Raw genomic sequence first — 19,614 nt, 5'->3', positions numbered from 1 at the left:
AAACCTTCAAAGTGACGTCCGACAGGCCGAGCGTGCCCAGAGCCATCTCAGACCTGTAATCCTGTAATGTTTACCTGCTCCACCCGCAGAACCTCCTGGGAACCCACAACCTGGGCCGGATCCACTACGAGCCCATCAAGGATCGCCATGGCAACGTGCTGCTGGTGACGATCCGCGACACGGAGAGCCAGCACTCGCTGTTCAGCGGGAAGTGGATGCAGGTGACCAAACTGCAGAGCCAGAGGAAGTCTCTGTCCACACCCGAGGAGCCCTACGCCCTCGACATCCTCATCATCACCATACAGGTGAGGCACAGGCGCGAGTCACCTGACAGGAAGTCCTGAATTTAACCCGTTTCTGTTTCTGCCCTTCAGGACATTTTGGCGTACCAACGGCGCAGCACCCACCGGCTCGCCCCGGGACTCTACTTGGGCTACCTGAAGCTCAGCAGCTCCGTGGACCAGATCAAGGTCCTGGTGTCCCAGCGGACCCCCAACATGCTCTGCCACACCCGCGTACGAGACAACGCCAACGTGTCCAGGTAGGCTTACCTCAGTGCTGAATAACAGCTGCATTGAATGAGGCGAGTGCACGACGAGGGTGGGAGACGGGGTCAGTGCTCTCAGCTGAAGGAGCTGAGAGGAGGAGGGAGGAAGGTTTCCAAGCTGTTTCATGTCAGTGACGTCGCTCGCTCTCAGACTGCGGGGTTGTTGAATGGCGAGCTCTTAGTTTGGTGCTGTTTCCGTGTGAAATGTAGAGCGAACGCTGCTTTGTTCCTGCAGCAGCACACGTGGCTGAAATCAAATGAGGTTCCTCTGCAGGGCGGCTGGGTCGACGTCTGATTAGGACGGCTGCCCGGAGCCTGTGGCGGGTTGGAAAACTGGAAGGGATTTCCTGGTTGATCCAGAACATGCTGGGGGAATACCTCATCTGGCCTGCGAGCACCTTGGAATCGTCCGGGAATATCTGGAAAGTTTTGCTGGCAAAATGGGCGTGTGCAGCTCCCTCATTGGTCTGTCACCCGTGTAACTCGACTTTGGATAAACAGAGGAAGAAACAAAGGAAGGAACTAAAAAGGAAGCAAGTAACAAAGAGACTGAAGAAAAGAAGAAAATGGACCAAGGAAGAAAAACAGGAAGAAGGTAACCAATGAAGAAACAAGTGAAGAAACTTTACAAAGAAATAAAAGAAAAAATAAGAAAAACATGGAAGATGCAAACACAGCAACCAGGAAGGAGGAAAGAAGAATCTAACAAGCTAGGAACGGAAGGAAGCGATGAACAAACCAACGAAGGAGGGAACTAACGATGAAAAGAGGGAACCGACTTGAATCTTGCCGCGTTACCTCGTGAAGCTCCAGCACCAGTTGGTTCCTACTGTGAGCTAAAGTCAGTGTGAGATGTTCGGCGTGTCCTCGCTCGGACTGATCGAGGATCAACATCGTATTCCTGCTCGTCGACTTCCAAGAATATGTGCGAGCTCGGCAGCTCGGCGTGGTCGAAGAATGGAAGAAACGGGAGAGAAAAGAGCTGCTGCTGTGTTTTTGAGTGTGTGAGCCGGCGTGCAGATGAAGCTGGTGTTGATTTGTCGGTTTCGGTTAGCCGAGGCGAGCGGAGACCCCGCCCTGCGGTCCGCAGGAAGTCTCTGACGGCATCAGTGACCCGCCTCTGTCTGTGTGTGCTGTCCAATCAGAGAGGAGTGGGACTGGATCCAGACGCTGGCAGCTGCAGGAGAGAAGGAGGACGACCAGGGGGCGGGGCCCCGGGCAGAAAGTCACGCCCCTTTACTGTACTATGAGCTGCAGACGGCCATCAAGTCCCTGCTGAAACACATCAACCTACCTCTGCACCAGGTACGCACGCCTCAAACAGCACGCGGCTACAGCCATAGTTACTCTGTACTTATATTACTTACAAATACTTACAGGTAGGAACACTCGAACAACATGAGGGTAAACAGCAGGGAAGGTATTGTTTAGGTTTTCTCTGATACCGGTGCCAAACCGGTACTTTTGAAACGGTGCCGGTGCTTAAAGAATGAAGAACATGTTTTTATTTTTAGCCGTCTCTTTTTTTCTGCAACATACAGTCTATAACATACTATTTTTTTTACGTCAGAGTAATACGACATTTTTCACCTGAGTGATGGTGACACCACCGTTGAAAATGGATGGAGATCTTTGACTATGAATTTCGTCCACTTTTTCTTTGGTCATTTTAGCCTTTTTGTCCAGGGTGAAGGGAGCATCTGCCATCAAACAAGAAGACAGCCGCATGTAGCTATGATGATGTTTGCTAGTTCACCTTACATGCATTAATGTAATAACATGGTTAGCCTACTCAACGTAAATTACACACGAACAACATTAAGCTACTCACGCAGAGAAGAACGGCTGCTGCTGCATCATCATCCTCATCATTTCTGCTACACTGGCAGGGCTAGGGGCCAGGACTCTCCTCTTCGGGTTTTTGGGGGATGTTGCTAACTCCGGGTCCGATAACAGGCACCACACCGCAGTAGATGCGCTCGGTGTGAGGTCTCGCAGCAAGCTATCAAATACGGTGCATTTCTCGACTTTTAAGAAAACGCTATGCGTCGCCAGGTGTTTCATCAGATTCGAGGTGTTACCTCCTTTGACAGTATCACAGTATCAGCTTAAAGCACTTGTTGCTGCTGAGTTTGCATCTTTTGCTGTGAAGTACAGCCAGACTTTGCCTTGGGCATTTTTAATCTGAAGCTCTGCTCTAAAAGAACGTACGTGCCTGGACCCGCCTACTATCCTCAGAAACGTAAAATGATTGGCTAGAATCTAAAGTGTGTCACAGCTCAGGCGGAAAAAAAAGAAATGTGCGCTGCTTTTCGGTCTGGTTACTACCGTTTATGTCAGAAGCGGTGCATACCGGTACCCATCCCTAGTAAACAGTCAGGCTTGTACAGGAAACAACAAAGTGATGCAGTAACAGTAATGTGTAGTTGTTTAAGGCAGTGCACGAGTAAATGCTCTTTATTTATATTTTACAGGAACAGAGAGAAATGATTCAGTTTAAAGTACCGTGTAATTACCTGTGCTGCACTTTTCAGGGTGTTAATAATGTGGACGATGTTCAGTTGTTTTACCCACATTGGTGTGATGAGCTCTCCTACAGCAGACACTAAATAAATCCTGCGTGCTTACAGGATATTACAGTGTATATATTACTTACAGTATAATTATTTCCTTTAAAAACCTGTCTTGTTACCTCCTTATGCTCGTGTTCCTGCCTTTAAGTATTTCTACATAAACATAATGACTTAGTAATAAAACCACTGTCAGTTCTTATATTACAGGGGAACTACACCACCCGCCACAGGCTGTGTTACAAAGTTATAACGTAAGCTGCTCCTGCAGGTAACACCTGCAAACATCAGGCTGTAAAATCAGCCTGTAGTCATGTGACAGGTTCTCTAACCTGCAGAGGAAGCGTCTCATTTCAGGCCTGCAGACGACGTTTTACTGGAATCACGTCATTTATTATTATTTTACACGTTAATGATGCTCATTGTAAAGGATTTGACTTTTATTAGCAGACACTGAAGTACAGTGTGCGTGTGTGTGTGTGTCTGCAGGCCCGTCACTTCCGGCTCTACAGTCAGGAGGTGGTGGAGCTCGGTCACGGCGTCTCCTTCCTGCTGCTGCTGCCCGCCGCCGATGACGTCTGCTCCGCCCCCGGACAGTCCAACCCCTACACCCCGCTGTCGGGGTTCCTCCACCTGCCCCTGCAGATGTTCGAACTCGGTAAGAGCACGCAGCAGCACGTTACATCGGTTTGATGGCACGGTGACTTTCAGGGATGAAACATCGTGGTGGATCTAAAGGTGGAGCAGACGGCTCTGCTGAGAATGAAGCAGCGGCGAGGTTCATGCCGAGAACGACCCACTGAGGCGTTTTTAAGAGACGGAGACGCTGGGAAACACGGTGAACACGTTAGAAGCTACCGAGCAGAACTTTCAAGACCACGAGCTCAATGGAACGAGACGACTGCAGAAGGCCTGAAGAACGGGGATGTGGAGCGCCATCTCCAGGTTTTAGGAAGTCTAACGTTCCAATCAGGCCGTAACCAGGGAGCGAGCGTGTTGGAGAAACATCACAGAGCAGCAGCTCGGCGGTGCGTTCACATACACCAGCTCTTACAGGAAGTCTTCAGCCGACTGTCCCGCAGCAGCTCTGAGGCGGGCTCTCAGGTTTACGGGCTCGCTGTGCAGACGTGCGGCAGAGCTTTGGGCTTTTATTGTGGCGGGATGAGCAGCACAGACGGCGGCACAGACGCTCGGGTCCGTCTGCAGAGCCGAGCATTATATCAGTCTGCAGCCAATCACACTGAGCAACACTCGCTCTGTGTACGCACTGCTGCTCGCCGCGCCGGCCGAGTCAGACCGCCGCGATGCTTTGAGTGTCCTCTCTCACGTCCCCTTTCCTTTCTCTCCTCAGTGCACTTCTGCACCTACAAAGAGAAGTTCATCAGCCTGTACTGCCGCCTGTCCTCCGTCCTCGACCTGGACGCCCTTATTACCCAGCAGGCACTGCGGGAGGCCATCACTGACGGCGAGGTGGCCACGGCCAAGCAGAGGCACCAGCTCATCCTGGATTACATCCAGGTAACTTTTGGTCGCCTTTAACCTTTTGACCTATAAATTTCCCAGCATGCATTTCACACACTCATCATCACCTTCAGGTTTAAAGTTCTGACGACGAGTTTTCTGATTTGTACCTGAGACGCTGTGGCTCAGGTTTAGTCTTCTTCTCACGCTGGTTCGTCTTTGCTTCCTTCAGCTGTGTCTCTGGTGGGTGGAGCTTCATCCTGAGGAGAGCGTGCTCTGTAACGTCCTCATATTTCAGCTCGGCGTGTAAGATGAACAGATACTTGTTGTCCTGGAGCAGGTCAGCGGCTCTCTGTTTGCTAGTTCATGGAAATGTGAGGCTAACCAGGCTGTGAAATATTCAGGGAAGAATTTTCTGAAAGATGTGGGAAAATTCCTGAAATGAACGTGTGAAACTCAAACACTGCTGTGAGTCAGCTGACCTCAGATTAAAACGCCCTTCAGGCTCGTAAACGTCTCCGCTGCAGGAACGTTAATCGCCCGGCAGCTCATCAAACAGCCTTCGTGTAATAGATCTCGTTTTCTCTATGATTTTATTTCAGTTTTTCTCTGAGAAGCAAACAAACTGAAAGCAGACGAGTCTGTGATCGATCTGACACGTTTATGGAGGCAACAAAGAGTCGGTGCTGTTAAACAGTTTGTTTCTCTGCTCTTGGAAAGCTCGCCGCCGCCGCCATCAACGGAGCGCAAAACCACAAGAGCTGGCTCCGATCGCAGCGCTGCCAGAGCGTGTCAGGCCGTCGTCTCGCTCTCCGGCTGTCATCTGAACGCTCGGGGGGAAAAGTAGACGACCACAAAATGCTCGGAAACTAAAAGCAGTCAGAGCGCGTGGAGGGGTGGAGCTTCCGTCAGGCGTCCTGAGGACAGTCATCACTTTAACTGTGAACGGTCCAAAACTTAATGTTCATCTCTCAGAAACAGAGCACATCTGAGACAACAGCTGGTTTCAACATGTAATCGCTGCCACGCTATCACGTACACACACGTTACAGGAGTGACTGATTTATTACATATTTATAAACGTTCACACACTGAGTCTGATTGGACAGTTAGTTTAGGCTCAGCTGCAGCGATGGCGAGCAGATCGATCGCAGTTCCTGTTGCTCGTCCGTCTTCGGCTCTCTCAGTCAGCTCTTCAGTGAACCCGTATCGCTGGTCTTCATCAGGACGTTTCTGTTTCAGGAAGCAGGTTTGGCTCAGCAGGAAACACAAGCGCCCAGACGGGCGTCGCTGCGGTAACCGGACACAGATGCTGAGGGAAGCGACGCTGAGCAGAGTGCGGCGTATCTGCCTGCGTCGCTCTTGGTGTGACATCATGAAGCTGCAGATGGAAACTTCATCTTCAGCTCGGGAAGCTCGTCACCGCACAGCTCTCTCCCTGAAGCTCCACGCCACCCCGATCGGCGTGAAACCTCCAGCATCTTATCTGCAGTGCAACGGCTTCGAACTGACTTCTTCTTACTGCCGTGCAGCTTTACAGATGTGCGAGCAGATTCATCATCACGACCAACTTAAGAGGATTTGTGGGGCTCAACAACTTTCCCGTCTGAACGCAGGAAGACTTTTTCTTATGTTTCTTTAAATGTAGTAAAACTGGACCTGATGGCTGTGATGGCTCAGCCCAGTCTGTCCCACTGTTACTGCAGAAAGACAGCTCCAGCTTATACGTGCTGAGTTTGTGTCGCGGTAATCACACACGGGCGTGGCCCAAAGCACCGAGACTCGCTTCCACATGGACTCCAGAGCGGTTTAAAGGTGAGAACGTGATCCGATCCATCCAGGTGTGCGCTGCAAGTCTGAGCTAAGTGCCTTCAACGACACTGTGAGCGAGCTCCAGGTGACACGGGGAGGAAAACTCGCCTTCAACAGGAAGAAACCTCCAACAGAACCAGGCTCAGGGTTTAGGGCCAATCAGCAACTGAACCGGCTCACCTGGTTTAGTTTTCTGTGCGTGACAAACCGAACCCATCCAAAGATACGGAGCAGAGGAAAGACAGAGCAATGAAACAAACCAATCAGAAACTGACATCATCTGTCCAGAGACAGTAAACCAATCAGAAGCCTTTATTTGTAGGACGTTGACATCTTTTGTGTACCTGCTGCGGGGCGCGCTGGCTCAGGTGCGACTTTTGTTGTCGAAGGATTCGTCATTTCTTTGGCGCGTTGTGTTTAGATTTGACGATGAGAAGCTGCAGATGAGCCGCGGACTCGCGCTGCGTCGCTTCATTTCCTGTGGACGCGGCGCAGGGCTGATGTAATGGCTCACATCGATCCGGGCTCAGCAGCAGCTCTTTGTAAACGCTCGGCAGAGACGTGCCGCCGCGCTCTGTGGGACGAGCAGGAATCTCCTTCGTGTTTTCCTCGCAGCAGACTCGCCGCATTCTTTCCAGTCGAGTCATCGCCGCTGTCCGTCTCCCCACCGTGTGTGTCGGCGGTCGGCTGACTCTGCGAGGACCGCGGTGGGCCTCGGCCTCTCTGACAGCAGGCTAATTACTGCTGATCACACTTTACTGCCGTCCAAAGAAAACATGTTTTTCACTGTTTCCAGATCAGATCACATCAGCAGTTTAACCACTTATGAAGAAATCCTGTCACTTATGTATAACACGCGCTGGGATGACCTCACTAATGTGCACAATACAAAACAGAGAACTCCACAGTAATATGTCACTAAACGGGACGACGCTGTATAATAATCTTTGTTTGTTTTGGACTGTTTCAGACAAATATTCGTAATAAGCTGTGACGATCCCACTGAGAGCCCACAGATGAAAGTCTCATGAGGCCATTTTCTCTTTAAAGTGGTCGTTTTTACGTCTTTTCCACTGGAACAGCACAAACTAACTACAAGCTGATGGATTCAAACTTTCTGTTTCTGGGCTGAACTGCAAAGTATTTGTATAAAGTGTTTTTAACCTTCCAGCCAAATTAGACTTTACCGAGTGGACGTGGATCCGGCATATAATTGTTCTCCGTGTCTTCATCATATGTTGCATCCTAAACAACGTGCAGGAAACACCTGAGACCTGAATGTTGCTGTTAGGAGTGTTACACAGGAACGCTGAGGTGCTGACAGTGTGGATGCATGACTCCAGAGCCAGTGGGTAGAACGTTGTGCTGTGGAAGCGTCACCATAGAGGCGGGTGGTGGTCAGATCAGTGGGATCGATAAGCAGGCGGAGCTACTCTGCAGGACCAATAGGATGAAGAGTACAGCCGATTAGACTAAAGCTGATTGTGACATCAGCTGATCGCTTTTTGATTTGCCTCCTTTCGTTCCACCCGAGACACATGTTGACTTTACCTTCGTGCACAGAGCGTGCACGCCACAGAAAAACTGTCACTCATGTTTGTTCGATAGTGTCAGAGGAGGAGCCTGTGACTGACTCCTGTTCATAAAGTTCCACTTCCACAGCTGAGCTCAAAAGTCCCGTTAAATACATGAATGTAGTTTTCAGCATCAGTAATGTTGTTATGACAGAAAGAAGCCCAGTAAGATCTCTCACAGTAGAACCAAACTCTTCATAATCAGGCTTCAGTCATCACAGTGGTTATCGCCTGATGCCATAGACGAGTAGATCATCAGAAAAGCTCTCTGGTATTTGAGTAAAGCTGTAACTCCTGCTGTGCTCCATGCAGCCCCCATCAAGCTTTTTGAGGGCTAAACTTGTTTTTTCTGCGTCTCTGTAGCAACTGGACGAGATGCGGCGGGACCTTCGCTGGATTACGGACGCCCTACAATACGCACGCTACAAGCAGCCTCGAGGCGGCGTGCCCATCACCTGCTTGGTGGATGCCAGCGTTCCTGAGAGTGACTCCGGTCAACAGAAGACAGACTCCACTTCCTCAAACATGGACTACCTGCCCACACCGTCTCCTTCCCCAGAGCTCCGCCGGAGGAAAGCCATCAGCGGTGAGGCATCGCTCAACAAATTAAACTTCAGGAAAACAAGAAGCACTCAAAGCTAACGTTAATCCTCTGTCATCTAGAGTCGCTGCCGGGCTCAGATGAAGATGCATCCTCGGAGGTGTTCCTGCCCACAGACAGCGACTATGACTCCAGCGATGCCCTGAGCCCCCGTGACCTGGATCTGCTCTATTCTCCGGGCCAGGATCTGTCCCAGCAGGCACTGCGCTTGCTGGGCGGCAGCGCCCCGGACGTGCTCCAAATCAACGAGCTCCGGTGATTAGTGCGCTTTCTTTAACCCTGCACGTCTTCGTGTGCGTGCACTGATCACTTCAGGCTGTAGATCAGAGTCAGTCCACAGCGCAGCGCTGTTACCTTCGGCCTGCACTGGGGTGCTTCAGCACCTGACTAGGATGCGCCCTGCACACCTGGTATCACCTCGCAGGCCCACCCTCAGAGTCACATGACGTTTTTTGTTTTCATCTGAAGTGAATCGTTTTCATTTCTTTAGATTTTAGCTTCTTTGAGTTGTTGAGCATCAGTATCAATCCTCCAGCAGGTCCTCCATGTTGTTTGGGTAATCTGATTACTTTCCTCATGGTTTCCACTCAGGTATAGCGTGTGCCCGGCTAAAGACCTCCCCCTCTCCCCCGTGGTGAAGGATCCTAAGGATGCTCCCCTCTCCTCACCTCTCCTCCCTCGCGCGCCCTCTCGCTCTCGAACCCTGCCCACCTCACCCTCCCTCCCCCTCTCCCCCAGGTTCTCCAAAGATCTTCCCCTGTCCCCGGCTCTGTTTGACACCACCCGGACTCTGGAGGGCCTCTCGCTCTCAAAGAGCCACCACGAGGGCCCCCCCCTCCTCCGGACCCTCGCCAACCCACCCGCCAAACGTAAGATCCTGTCCAGGAGCCACCGCGGGCAGTACTTCAGTGGGCCCCAGCGCTGGCTCAGGGGCCACAGCGGGGAGAGTCACACCGGATCGTTGTCAGAGGGACTCTACACCAAGCAGCTCGACCCCGACCTGCCCCTGCCGGGGGACCTGCCCTCCCCGGATGGCACCACCTATGTCAGCCACGCCTCCTGTGTCCTGGAGAGCCGCAAAACCCGACATCGGGAGCCGCGACCGCACGTTCGCAGGATATTCGTTGAGCCCTGCAAAGAGCTGTCACCAGGCCACGAGAGGAGGGGGTGGGAGGAGGAGGAGCAGGGGGCAGTGGTGATGGAGAAGGTGAGGGCCGCAGGCGTGTCGGTGGTCGTGGAAGGGGAGGAGCCAGAGGGAGCCACCGCCCAGGAGGTGGACTCGGATGACCAAACCAACTCCCAGGTGTCGGAGATCCTCAGCAGCACGCTTTAAGGAAGAAGTTCTTCAGACATATGTAGGTACTACCAAAACCAACAAGGCATGATGTCACTTCCTGTTCTCTACTTAAGCAGATTTTCATGATTCATAATTCATAATAATCCTTCTTTATCTGGTAGTCTGCATTCCAACCTCTGTCTGAAACAAGCTGTTTTAGCTCCTCCCCTTTTAAGCAAACACTCTTCTGATTGGTTTCCTCTCACAAACAGAAGGTCTAAACAGTAGGTGGGCGGGGCCATGTAACTGCAGTGTTTAGATTACTGCACTGAGCTCATTATTGGAAACTTTGGTCACGATCAGTATAAACATTCAATACTGGAACAGTCGACAGTTGTGAGAAACTATTTGTTTATACTGTTGACCTGAGGAGTCGCCCCCTGCTGGACATTAGAAAGAATGCAGGTTTCAGATCCATCATTATTCACAGTATCTCAGCTAACTATTCCCCGCCCTTCCTTTTTTTACCACAGTGGTGATTGGCCGGGTGTGTTGCTGACGAGCTGCCCTCCGACCTCCGCAGATTGTAAACTCAACTAAAGTTGCTGGTTCAACTCTGCCACGCCTCAGAACCCATGGCATCGACTGTTACCCAGGAAAAAAAGTCAATGCAACGACAAACCAAGCACTGCTTCTCCGACCAGGAACTTTGCACAAGACTCTGCATGTCGACCAACAAAAAGAAAAGAAAAAAAGGTGGTTTGATTGATTGTTGCGCTTAAGAAAAAACCCGCAGTTTAGAGTTATTTTTTGGACCCCGCCCTCAGAGCATGGATACCCACCCTCGACTTGAATGTACGGTTCAGCCTGTTTGTTCGTGGCCGCCTGTGACGATCCAATCCCGTCTTTCAATCACTGTTGTTCTGAGCTGCTCCTGTGTGCTGTCCTGGTGTTAAAAAGAAGAAAATATATATAAATATATTAATCGCTGAGTGTTGAGCACGGAAACGGCCTCAGTCACTAAACAAAGACCACTAAAACCTTAAAACATGAAGTATTTTTATATTTTCAGGTTTAAAGACCAACTATTTTACCTGGAATGTGGATGACTAGTCGGAGCTGTATTTTGTTGGCATGAAGTAGTCTGTGGTGTTGTTTTTGTTTGTTTTAATCTTTGACTGAAGCTTTACGTCCATTTTGTGCTTCCTTTCTCGTTCGGCATGATGATGTCAGGGAGTCTGTGGGTTCCGGTTTAGCCTTCGCCGTGTGGTCAGACCTGACGGTGTTTGTGCTGTCTTTGTTGACTTCTTGTTCAGCTTCTTCCACGATGGCGGTGTTTTCTCTTCTGTTTTTTTCTTTTTTACTTAAAACTTGCAGCAGCTCCATCTGTGTTGTAGAGAAGTGATGTAGAGTGGAGAGCGGTTTGAACATGCACAGATTCTTAACGTATGCACAGTATTTTAAAAGTGCATTTTTAACGTTTGCACATAGCGATTATGGAATTAAAGCTAATTAAATATTTGATTAAATTGGGCATTAACTCTGGCAGCTTCTACCACAGTGACTGTACAAAGGTCAGTTTAATGTCCTACAAAGGGTTGACGATAAGGCGTCAGCTTACAGGTTTGATTCTGTCTCCAGATGATCTTTAGTGATGTCTGAAGATTTCAGCTTTACAACCAGACGCGCAATAAATGTACCAACACGTTTCTGCTGCAGCTGTCTCGTTAGCACAGCTCATGGTGTAGTTAAATCATTTGTTAGTTTTCATACTGAGAGTTACAGAGAAGATCGTTACCAAAATCATGTCCGTGCTAAAGGTTATCGCCAATATCTGAACGGAAGCTGAAGTCATTTAAAAATCAGGATTATTGAGGTTTCTCGCGTGATGTCATGAACACGTCGTCTGCCGTGGGCGAGATGCAACCACCATGGTTACTATGGAAATGTGTATTCCCGAACTGATTGGCCTTGGTTCCTGAGGTCTTTGGTTGAAATGGGTTGCCAAGACGGTGGAACACCAAAAACGTCTTAGCGATCACTTGTTGCTCACAGGTTGTCTGTAGTTTTTCATGTTTGCTAACTGTTAGCCCGGCTGTAGTAAAACTTGAAAAAGTGCGATGTGAACCAGAAATGATGGAGAAGGTTTGTGTCATACTTTGGACGGTGTTTGTTTTCAGGTCTGTTTCTTCCATTCGGACTAAGACCGCAGCAACATGTTAGGAACCAAAGTCATCACAAGGAACTTTGGACAGTTGGAGAATGCACATTTTCCTTAGCAAGGGTTAGTTACCACTGATCGGGCCGTAGACCTGCGTGGCTGACACTTTAGTAATCATTTACCCCTCGCAACTGGTCTGGAAATGATCAGGAAACAACCGGTGGATGGCAGATGGTTTCAGACTGGTCTCAAGTCTTATAATTATCTACGCTGACTCCATGATTGTCATGTGTCTACAGTGGTGAACAAGTCACATGGTTAAACCTCAGTAACCTGTCATTTCATAGGCTAAAGTTCCCTAAAAAATCCAAAGAACGTCATGTTTATCTTTTGGCTCCACATGACGACAAAACGAACGCTCATGTTAGAGCACTAGCTAGCATTAGCCAGAGGAAACACCAGTTTTATGTAACGAACATAGGTTAGCCAAACAGGACTATCAGATAATTTTACGATCTATCCACTATTTTAACGCATTCAATTTAGTTACTTAAGCTAGCTAAACTAACTAGGACCGCTTGCCAATGTTATTGTGGGCGAAAACTGTGAATCCTAATTAGCCAGCTAGCAAAATTATCATTATTAAGTCTAAGACGATTGAGTTGAAGCAAAAGCATTAAATTAAAAGATGTGGTAATGTAGAGGGATTAAAGGCAGGGCGGTTAGCCAGCTAGCTGTAACGTCACACCGGCTATTCAGTGGAGTTCAAACATTTACAGCATTTTCTGTCAGTACTAACAAAGGTTTCCTGGATCTGCCAACAGTTCTGAAGCTTGACACGAGACATGATTTTGGTATCGAACATCTGACTGTCAGCATTAGGCTACGTCCTCATATACACAGGTATTTTTTAAAGCAAGGATTTCTTTTTGAAAAATATCAAGAGCGTGCCAGCAGGTGGCGATATAAGCCTCACTGCATAAAAATGCTGGCAGCTCAAAAGACTATAAACAATAAATGTTTACTTTGGGACCAAAAGGCCCAGAAAAAGTCACATTAACTAAATGCCTGTGTACATGTGGACAGGACCTTAAGCTAAACCAGTTTATAACGATTTAAATTTTGTTTTTGTACCTGTGGCCATCACATCTTCTGATTATGTACAAGCAAAATTAATAAAGACTGATCGTAGTCATTCGATGAGTATTTGACCCGAAAATTCAACCCACCGCGTGTCGTACTGTGAATTTCGATAGCTGTCGACGTTCACGTTAAACGGCTATTCTAGTTTTAGTTTCCTTGTGTACGAGTACAAGATGACGCCAGCTAACGTTACATTAGAAATGTCATTTCCATCCATGCCTCATCAAACTCAAAAACACTGCAAATGGGGAACACCGTAAAAAGTTTCCGTCAACATTTCTTTATTTGAATTTAATGCTTGAATTGAAAACATGAAAGCTGGATGGAAACTTGACTGATGACTACAAAGGTGTTGGCTACAGCTATGGAAATAAAAGTTGTAATAAACAGCAGGAAGGAGACAGTTTCACTTCATTAGAGTAATGAAAGCAGCAGCCGGGTGACTCGCTCCACAGTAAGTTGAGTTTATTGATTTTGAGGCTCCTGTTTGTCTCACAAAGGCTTTTATTCTGAAAGGCTGAACGCCTAAACTTTGTTTGTTTTTATTGATTTCACTCTGTCTTCATGTTTTCTTTCTGCTGTTTTTATCACGTCTGGTATTTTGTCGTGATGTGCGGACTCAGAAACGCCGAGTCGACCTTCTGTTTGTATATTTCTGGATCACCTCCATTTATCTAAAAATGCCTTTTGCGTTCACTTTGATGCCACTTTATTTATTCGCAGCAGACGTTGATGACGTGTTTTTTATGGACTGCTTTACAAAAAGTGTTCATGCATTTTGACATTTTGCAACCTCACAGGAATGGATGTATTTTACCAGCTGAAATAAACTCATGTTGATGTCGTGCACTTCAACCTGCCACCTGCTGTTTGTGAGGTTTGTGCGCTGTGCCTGTGGCATTCTGGGTAAACAACACTCTTTATTCCTTAGGTGGTGTGTTCAGTCACAGCTTTGCTTCAGAAAGCTCGGGTTTAAGGCAGCTGCAGTCTGGATTAGGTCTGGTTTAATGGTGACTCTAAATCGGGTTTTATACTGGCTGCCATCGGGCTTAATGTAAGTGTAATTAAGTTTTTCAATAATTTAGACATGATAACAGCTTAATGTCAGCGTTCAATCTGAATTAAAGCTTAACTTTAAATCAGGTCTAACCTGAGCTTTAAGTAAAAGTTTAATCCAGGCTCTAAACCACATTTAAAACTGGTTTTAAATCTTCATACAACCTCAAATTGGATTTAAGTGTCTTAAAGGAGGCTTTAATTCAGGTTTAATGTCAGCTTTCAACCGTATTTAATTCTGGCTTCAAATTAGATTCATGTCTTGCTGTGAACCAGGTTTAGCTCTGATTAGAAGGGATTTATTGTCTCTGCAAAATCTGAATCACAGGTCAGAACAAAGGATGACAGAGTCTGGCACAGCGCGAGGAAGCATGAACACAGTTTCACGTTTCTGAGCTCAGAGTATTAAACTGTAGAACAGTAAAAAGCCACCGAGCGTCACTGTGGACGGTGTTTGTGGTCTCTCGGAGGTCAGCCCGTAGGTGTTGGAGGAATCGGCCGAGCTCCTGAGCTGCACGCCGGGCGGCTGCGGTCACAGGACGCCGTGTGGGAGGGTGTGAACCAGCTGGAATCTCACACCACCGCTGGGAGGGAGTTTTCCAGCTGGAGCTCCCGGAGCATTCAGGAGCGTCGGTCCAAGCCACAGGATCGCCGCTCTGCAGGCAGGACGGTCCAGCAGCTCAGACTGCGAGCTGAGCAGACGTCAGGCCTTCATTCAGTTTCACCACAGCTGTCACGAGTTGCTTAGAGGATCCACTCGCAGGACTCCTGGGTAGCGTTCAAACAGAGATAGTTTATTTACAGATCTTCACCAAGTGTATGTACAGACGGTGCGAGGTTAGTGCTATATACAAGACGTGAGGGGCAGGGCTCCAGGGAAAACGGGGAAATCACACACGCGCTCAGAACAGCCTCTCTCCACTCCGCTAGCGACCTGTCACTCCTTCCACACTCCACACGGGGAAACACGGGGACGGGTCCGGGGAATCTGGGAACACGTTAAGTCTCTGGGACAGAGGCACGGGAAACTTGAGCTAGGTGTGTACTGACAAGAGCCTTCACAACAATCCAGCATTGAACAGCTGATCTCCTCCTAATATACCAGCTGGTCTGATGAGGCCCAGGTGTTCCCAATCCAGGAAGGCGTGGACCGAGGGCGTGAAGCCGCCATGAGTTCCGCCCCAGCAAAACAGGGGAGAGGAAAAAGAGAAGAGAAGGGGGGCTAAGAGTGAAGAGATGCTGATCTTGCCGATCCCGCAGGTCGTGACAACAGCTCCATGTTTCTGACAGTGGAGCAGAATGTTTCAGTGAAATTAGAGAACAAGTGTCCGTTTCATCGCAGCGCCTGCTGTTACCGACGCTTGGTGGAAACGTTATTATGGTCTGAAACAGGCGCCGTGGAGGGACGACGTCCTGTCCCGAACCCGTCACTGACCAGTGTTTGAGGGCAAAATCGCTAAAGGACGCCGATGCTTTGACATGCTATGATTCATGAAAACTAAAACAAAATGTGTGGATTCAATTTAACTTCATTTATTTAACAGCTGTTCACAACAGGCCTGCAGGTGCTTTAAGGTGGAAAGCAAAGGCTCTGCAGTAATGAAGCCATGCGCCTGCTGTAGTTTTAAATGACGAAGCAGGTGGAGATCATTTTCAGCTCGTTCACTTCCAGTCACTCATGACTCTCCACGTAAACGCCCCCTGCTGCACTCCGGCTGAAGTGCAACCACTTCCTGTCCGACTACGGGAACTCGAACGGCGGCTCTGTCCTCGGCCTCTGACGCCGACCCTCGAGAACACTCGGTCCTCTTTAAGCCGCCTCTGTAATGTTGAAGTGTATTGTTTTGTATTTGAATCTGTTTTTCCTTTCAAAGTCTCCTATATGAGCAGATGTTGCGGCTGATGTGAACGTGCTGTAATAATCCTTCTGTTTCCTGCTTTTCCATCAAACTCCCACTTCTGGAGTTCACTCTTCTCGGTGTCCTCGAGGCTTTTGGGGTAAAAACATTACGTCACCTTCTCATTCACTTATCATCAAAAGCCTCGTAGTGCCATTAGCATTCTCCATAGTTTCCATTTAGCCGCTGTGTTCCTCCCTCGTCTTTCCACTACAGACAGATCCACATGTTCTGAATCACGTTTTCCTTTGATTTTCCGAAGCCGGGCTGCGATACGGCCCAGCGCAGTGGATCAGTGGGTTTCCAGCCTTTAGTCGGGACTCCTGCAGGTCCTAACTGCTCCTCTGATGTTCAAATATAACGTTAGCGTAATCTTAATAACGAATCAAAGGGCCTCCCAGGATGAAGGAGAAACAGGCCGGCTGCTTCGTCCGTGACCCGGCCAGATAAAACCGGGAGCGGGGAGCTGTTGTTTGTTGTTGGTGTAATTCTGGCTTTGATGGTGAGATGACCAGGGCAATTTGGACGGTCCATTTGGGCGCGAAGGCTTCAAGGTGGCGGGATCAGGTCAAGCGCAAAAAAACAGACACGAAACGGGACCAAGGACGCGACTCCCATCACGTCAGCAACAACAACAACAGCTCGAGCTGCAGAATGAATGAAAACTGCTCTGCCGGGATTCAAAGTTCAGGTTTTTACACCTGAGTTTAAAATAATCGGACGAGTTTTTTTAGGTTCTTCAGGATGTTTGGCCTCCTTTTATCCAAAAGGATAAAAATACAATTTCAGAGTCGGTCACATCAACAGCTACCTAAATTCGTTTTATAGGGTTAAAGACGCTTCAGTAATACAGAGAAACTATCAAACACTCGGCGACAGTGGGAAAGAAAAACTCGAGCACTGCTCTTCACCAGGTTTGCTCAAAACATCACCAGATACATGAAGAAAGATCTGGAGTTAAATCCTCCTCATGCTGTGGGGCAGGTTAGCAGAGGTTAAAATATTTGCACTGTGATGAGTTTAAAGACCCGAGGATTTCATCATTTCGTGATTTGATTCATGCTCTCAGCCATGAACGGTGAAGTCGCTGTGAGGGTTAGCTCCCTGAGCATGACAGCCGACACAACGACAAACCATTTTACGACTTTCTCGATCTGGACGCGTCAGTAATGCTCTTATTTGGGACATGAAGGAGTGAAGCTGTCGTCTGAGCTGATGTTTGAACCAAATGTGTTTTTTTTCACCAGATGTGAAGCTCAGACGGTTCCTCAGAGCTCGCCGGTGCCTTTCCCTCCGACCTGAAAGGTGCTTGAGGTGCTCTGCATCCATCGCAGCGTGGACTCGAGTCCCCCGGGGCTCCTCTGTGGACCCCGATGTGGAAGCGAGGGATAAAAGGTTTACAAAGAGAGGCAGTCTTATCTTATCTCACTGCCGCTGACTTCCTCCCCACACAGATATGACAGTTTAATGGCGCCCGTCACATGCTGCCACCGGCCACAAAATTACCCAAAATTCAGCAGGAGCCGGAGGTGGGAGGGCGGCAGGGGTCACAAAGAAAACCTCGACTGTTTAGGGAACCTTGCAGAGCTGGACGTGGATAAAAACCATAAATCAACATCTTTGTCATCCATCAAGATCTTCAGAGTCACAGTTTGAACTCAGCATCTTTCCACCTGCACAATCAGGTTTATTCTGTCCACAGCTGCAGTCTCTGAGTATTACACAGTATTTAGTGATCATTCGTGTGGTGTGAACGATCAGCTGTATGTAAGACATTTATTTTTGTCCTGTTTGGAGGTCTCTTTCTAAAACACCTGATATGTACATGAGAATAATAACTTTATGAATTCAGAAATCACCTTTCAAAGCGAAGTTTATGAAGTGAAGCTGGAGGTTCAGTGTCAGGTTTACAGAGTCGGTAACGATGAAGCTGACAGCGGAAATAAAACAGCATGAAACAAAAACATTGCTGCTGCCTCGTCACCAGCAGGTAAGGAGGCAGAAATAAATGGAGCGCTGCTTTAAGCCTCCTGGGCTGCGTTCATTAAAGAGGCGTGTCTGAAGCCTGTCACATGAGTCCCAGCGAGCTGTTGGCTTACAGGTGTCCACGCTGCTTCCTGTTGGGAATCCTGGCAGGAAGTAGTGCTCCACGCTGCTTGACCTGAAGACTCCGTCAGGCTGGCGATCGCAGAGCTCTCACCGCACCACTTCAGCTTCCGCCTGATGTCCACTCTGACTTCACGACCCTTCCTCACATTTTCAGGCTGAGGGGACTGACGAGGGTCTGCTGCACGTCGTCACCGGCAGTAATGAATGTGACAAAAGACATAAACATGAAGACATAAAGAAGATGTTAATCTGAATGAACCTTCTGGAACAAATGTCCTGCTTTATATAAACAACAGTAAAAACGGGGTTTCCTGAGGACAGCAGCAGGAGGTGCTCACTGAACAGGTTTGTGAGGAGTGACAGCAAGAGAAAGAAACTGATATTAACAGAGTTTACAGATTTGGGACAGCTGCTGTTCTGCAGTTCTGTGCATGTTTTGAAATTTACAATGTGTTATATCTATATCTATATATATAATAATGTGTGCCCTGTCAGTGCGCCCCAGGGCAGCTGTGGCTACAGTGTAGCTGCCGTCACCAGTGTGTGAATGGGTGGATGACTGGATGTAGTATAAAGGGCTTTGGGGTCCTGAGGGACTGAGTAAAGCGCTATACAAATGCAGGCCATTTACCATTTATATTTATTATATTTCTTAAATGCAAATCTATTTATTTGCATTTACTAAACAAGGTAAACAGTTGATTTAACAGGTAAATGTCAAATCAAAAGCGACATTTGACCCCTCAAGGTTCAGGTTCAGGGTGCAGATGAGTCCACATCCTGTGCAAAGCCTCTTCCAGATGTTTGTGTAGCTGCTCTGTAATGATTCAACTGATCTGCAAAAACTACAGGAATTAACCTCTAAAATATTTACATAGAAAATATTGGAGTGAAAGCAGAAAGTAGCAGAGTAACTGGCAGTAAATGTACTGAGTTACATTCCTTTCAAAGCTGTGGGGGGGGCACCTCAGCTAAATACACCCCTGCAGCCAAGTGGCATGTGAGTACTTCCACAGTACTTTGGAGTATTTGTACCACTCGCGCTTTTACTTCATGTCTGTGCTGACTTTATGAGCTCACCGTCATCACGCGTGGATTCCTCCTGGTGCTTTCCTCTCCTCCTCCTCCTCCTCCTCGCGGTCACGCGCTTGTGCGTGAACTTGGAGTATCTAGGGAGGGGGTGGGCCCGGCGTGGATGACATCAGCACCCTGCAGGATATCTGGCTGCAGCGAGCGGAGGCTTCACTCGGGCTTCGGGAGAACCAGCAGCAGCATGCGGACCGCGCGTGGAGTCCCGCGCGCCGTGGACCTGGACACGGACTGCGCGGACCCGTCTCTGCGCCCCGCGCGCTCTTACGGTTGCTAAGGTCTTTCTGGATACCTGCGTGGGGGTGTGGCTCGTGGAC

The 19,614-nt window shown here is 48.5% G+C and overlaps 1 protein-coding gene across 1 annotated transcript in view; it reads left to right on the top strand.

The window, feature by feature from the left end:
- ankfn1a (ankyrin repeat and fibronectin type III domain containing 1a) overlaps positions 1–9,898 on the top strand; it is a 108,191-nt gene extending 98,293 nt beyond the window's left edge. The window contains 8 exon segments of the mRNA XM_085361129.1: positions 90–305; positions 375–541; positions 1,693–1,852; positions 3,607–3,775; positions 4,469–4,635; positions 8,328–8,550; positions 8,628–8,829; positions 9,157–9,898. Coding sequence (XP_085217255.1) covers positions 90–305; positions 375–541; positions 1,693–1,852; positions 3,607–3,775; positions 4,469–4,635; positions 8,328–8,550; positions 8,628–8,829; positions 9,157–9,898 — 2,046 coding nt within the window.
- The last annotated feature ends 9,716 nt before the right edge of the window (positions 9,899–19,614 follow it).

The sequence above is a fragment of the Diplotaxodon limnothrissa genome, linkage group LG8, assembly GCF_057381915.1.
Source record: "Diplotaxodon limnothrissa isolate DT_005_m linkage group LG8, D_limnothrissa_male_GT1.1, whole genome shotgun sequence".
Classification (NCBI taxonomy): Eukaryota; Metazoa; Chordata; class Actinopteri; order Cichliformes; family Cichlidae; genus Diplotaxodon; species Diplotaxodon limnothrissa.
Note: the sequence above shows the minus strand (reverse complement) of the source record. Positions and strands in the feature narration are given on the sequence as shown.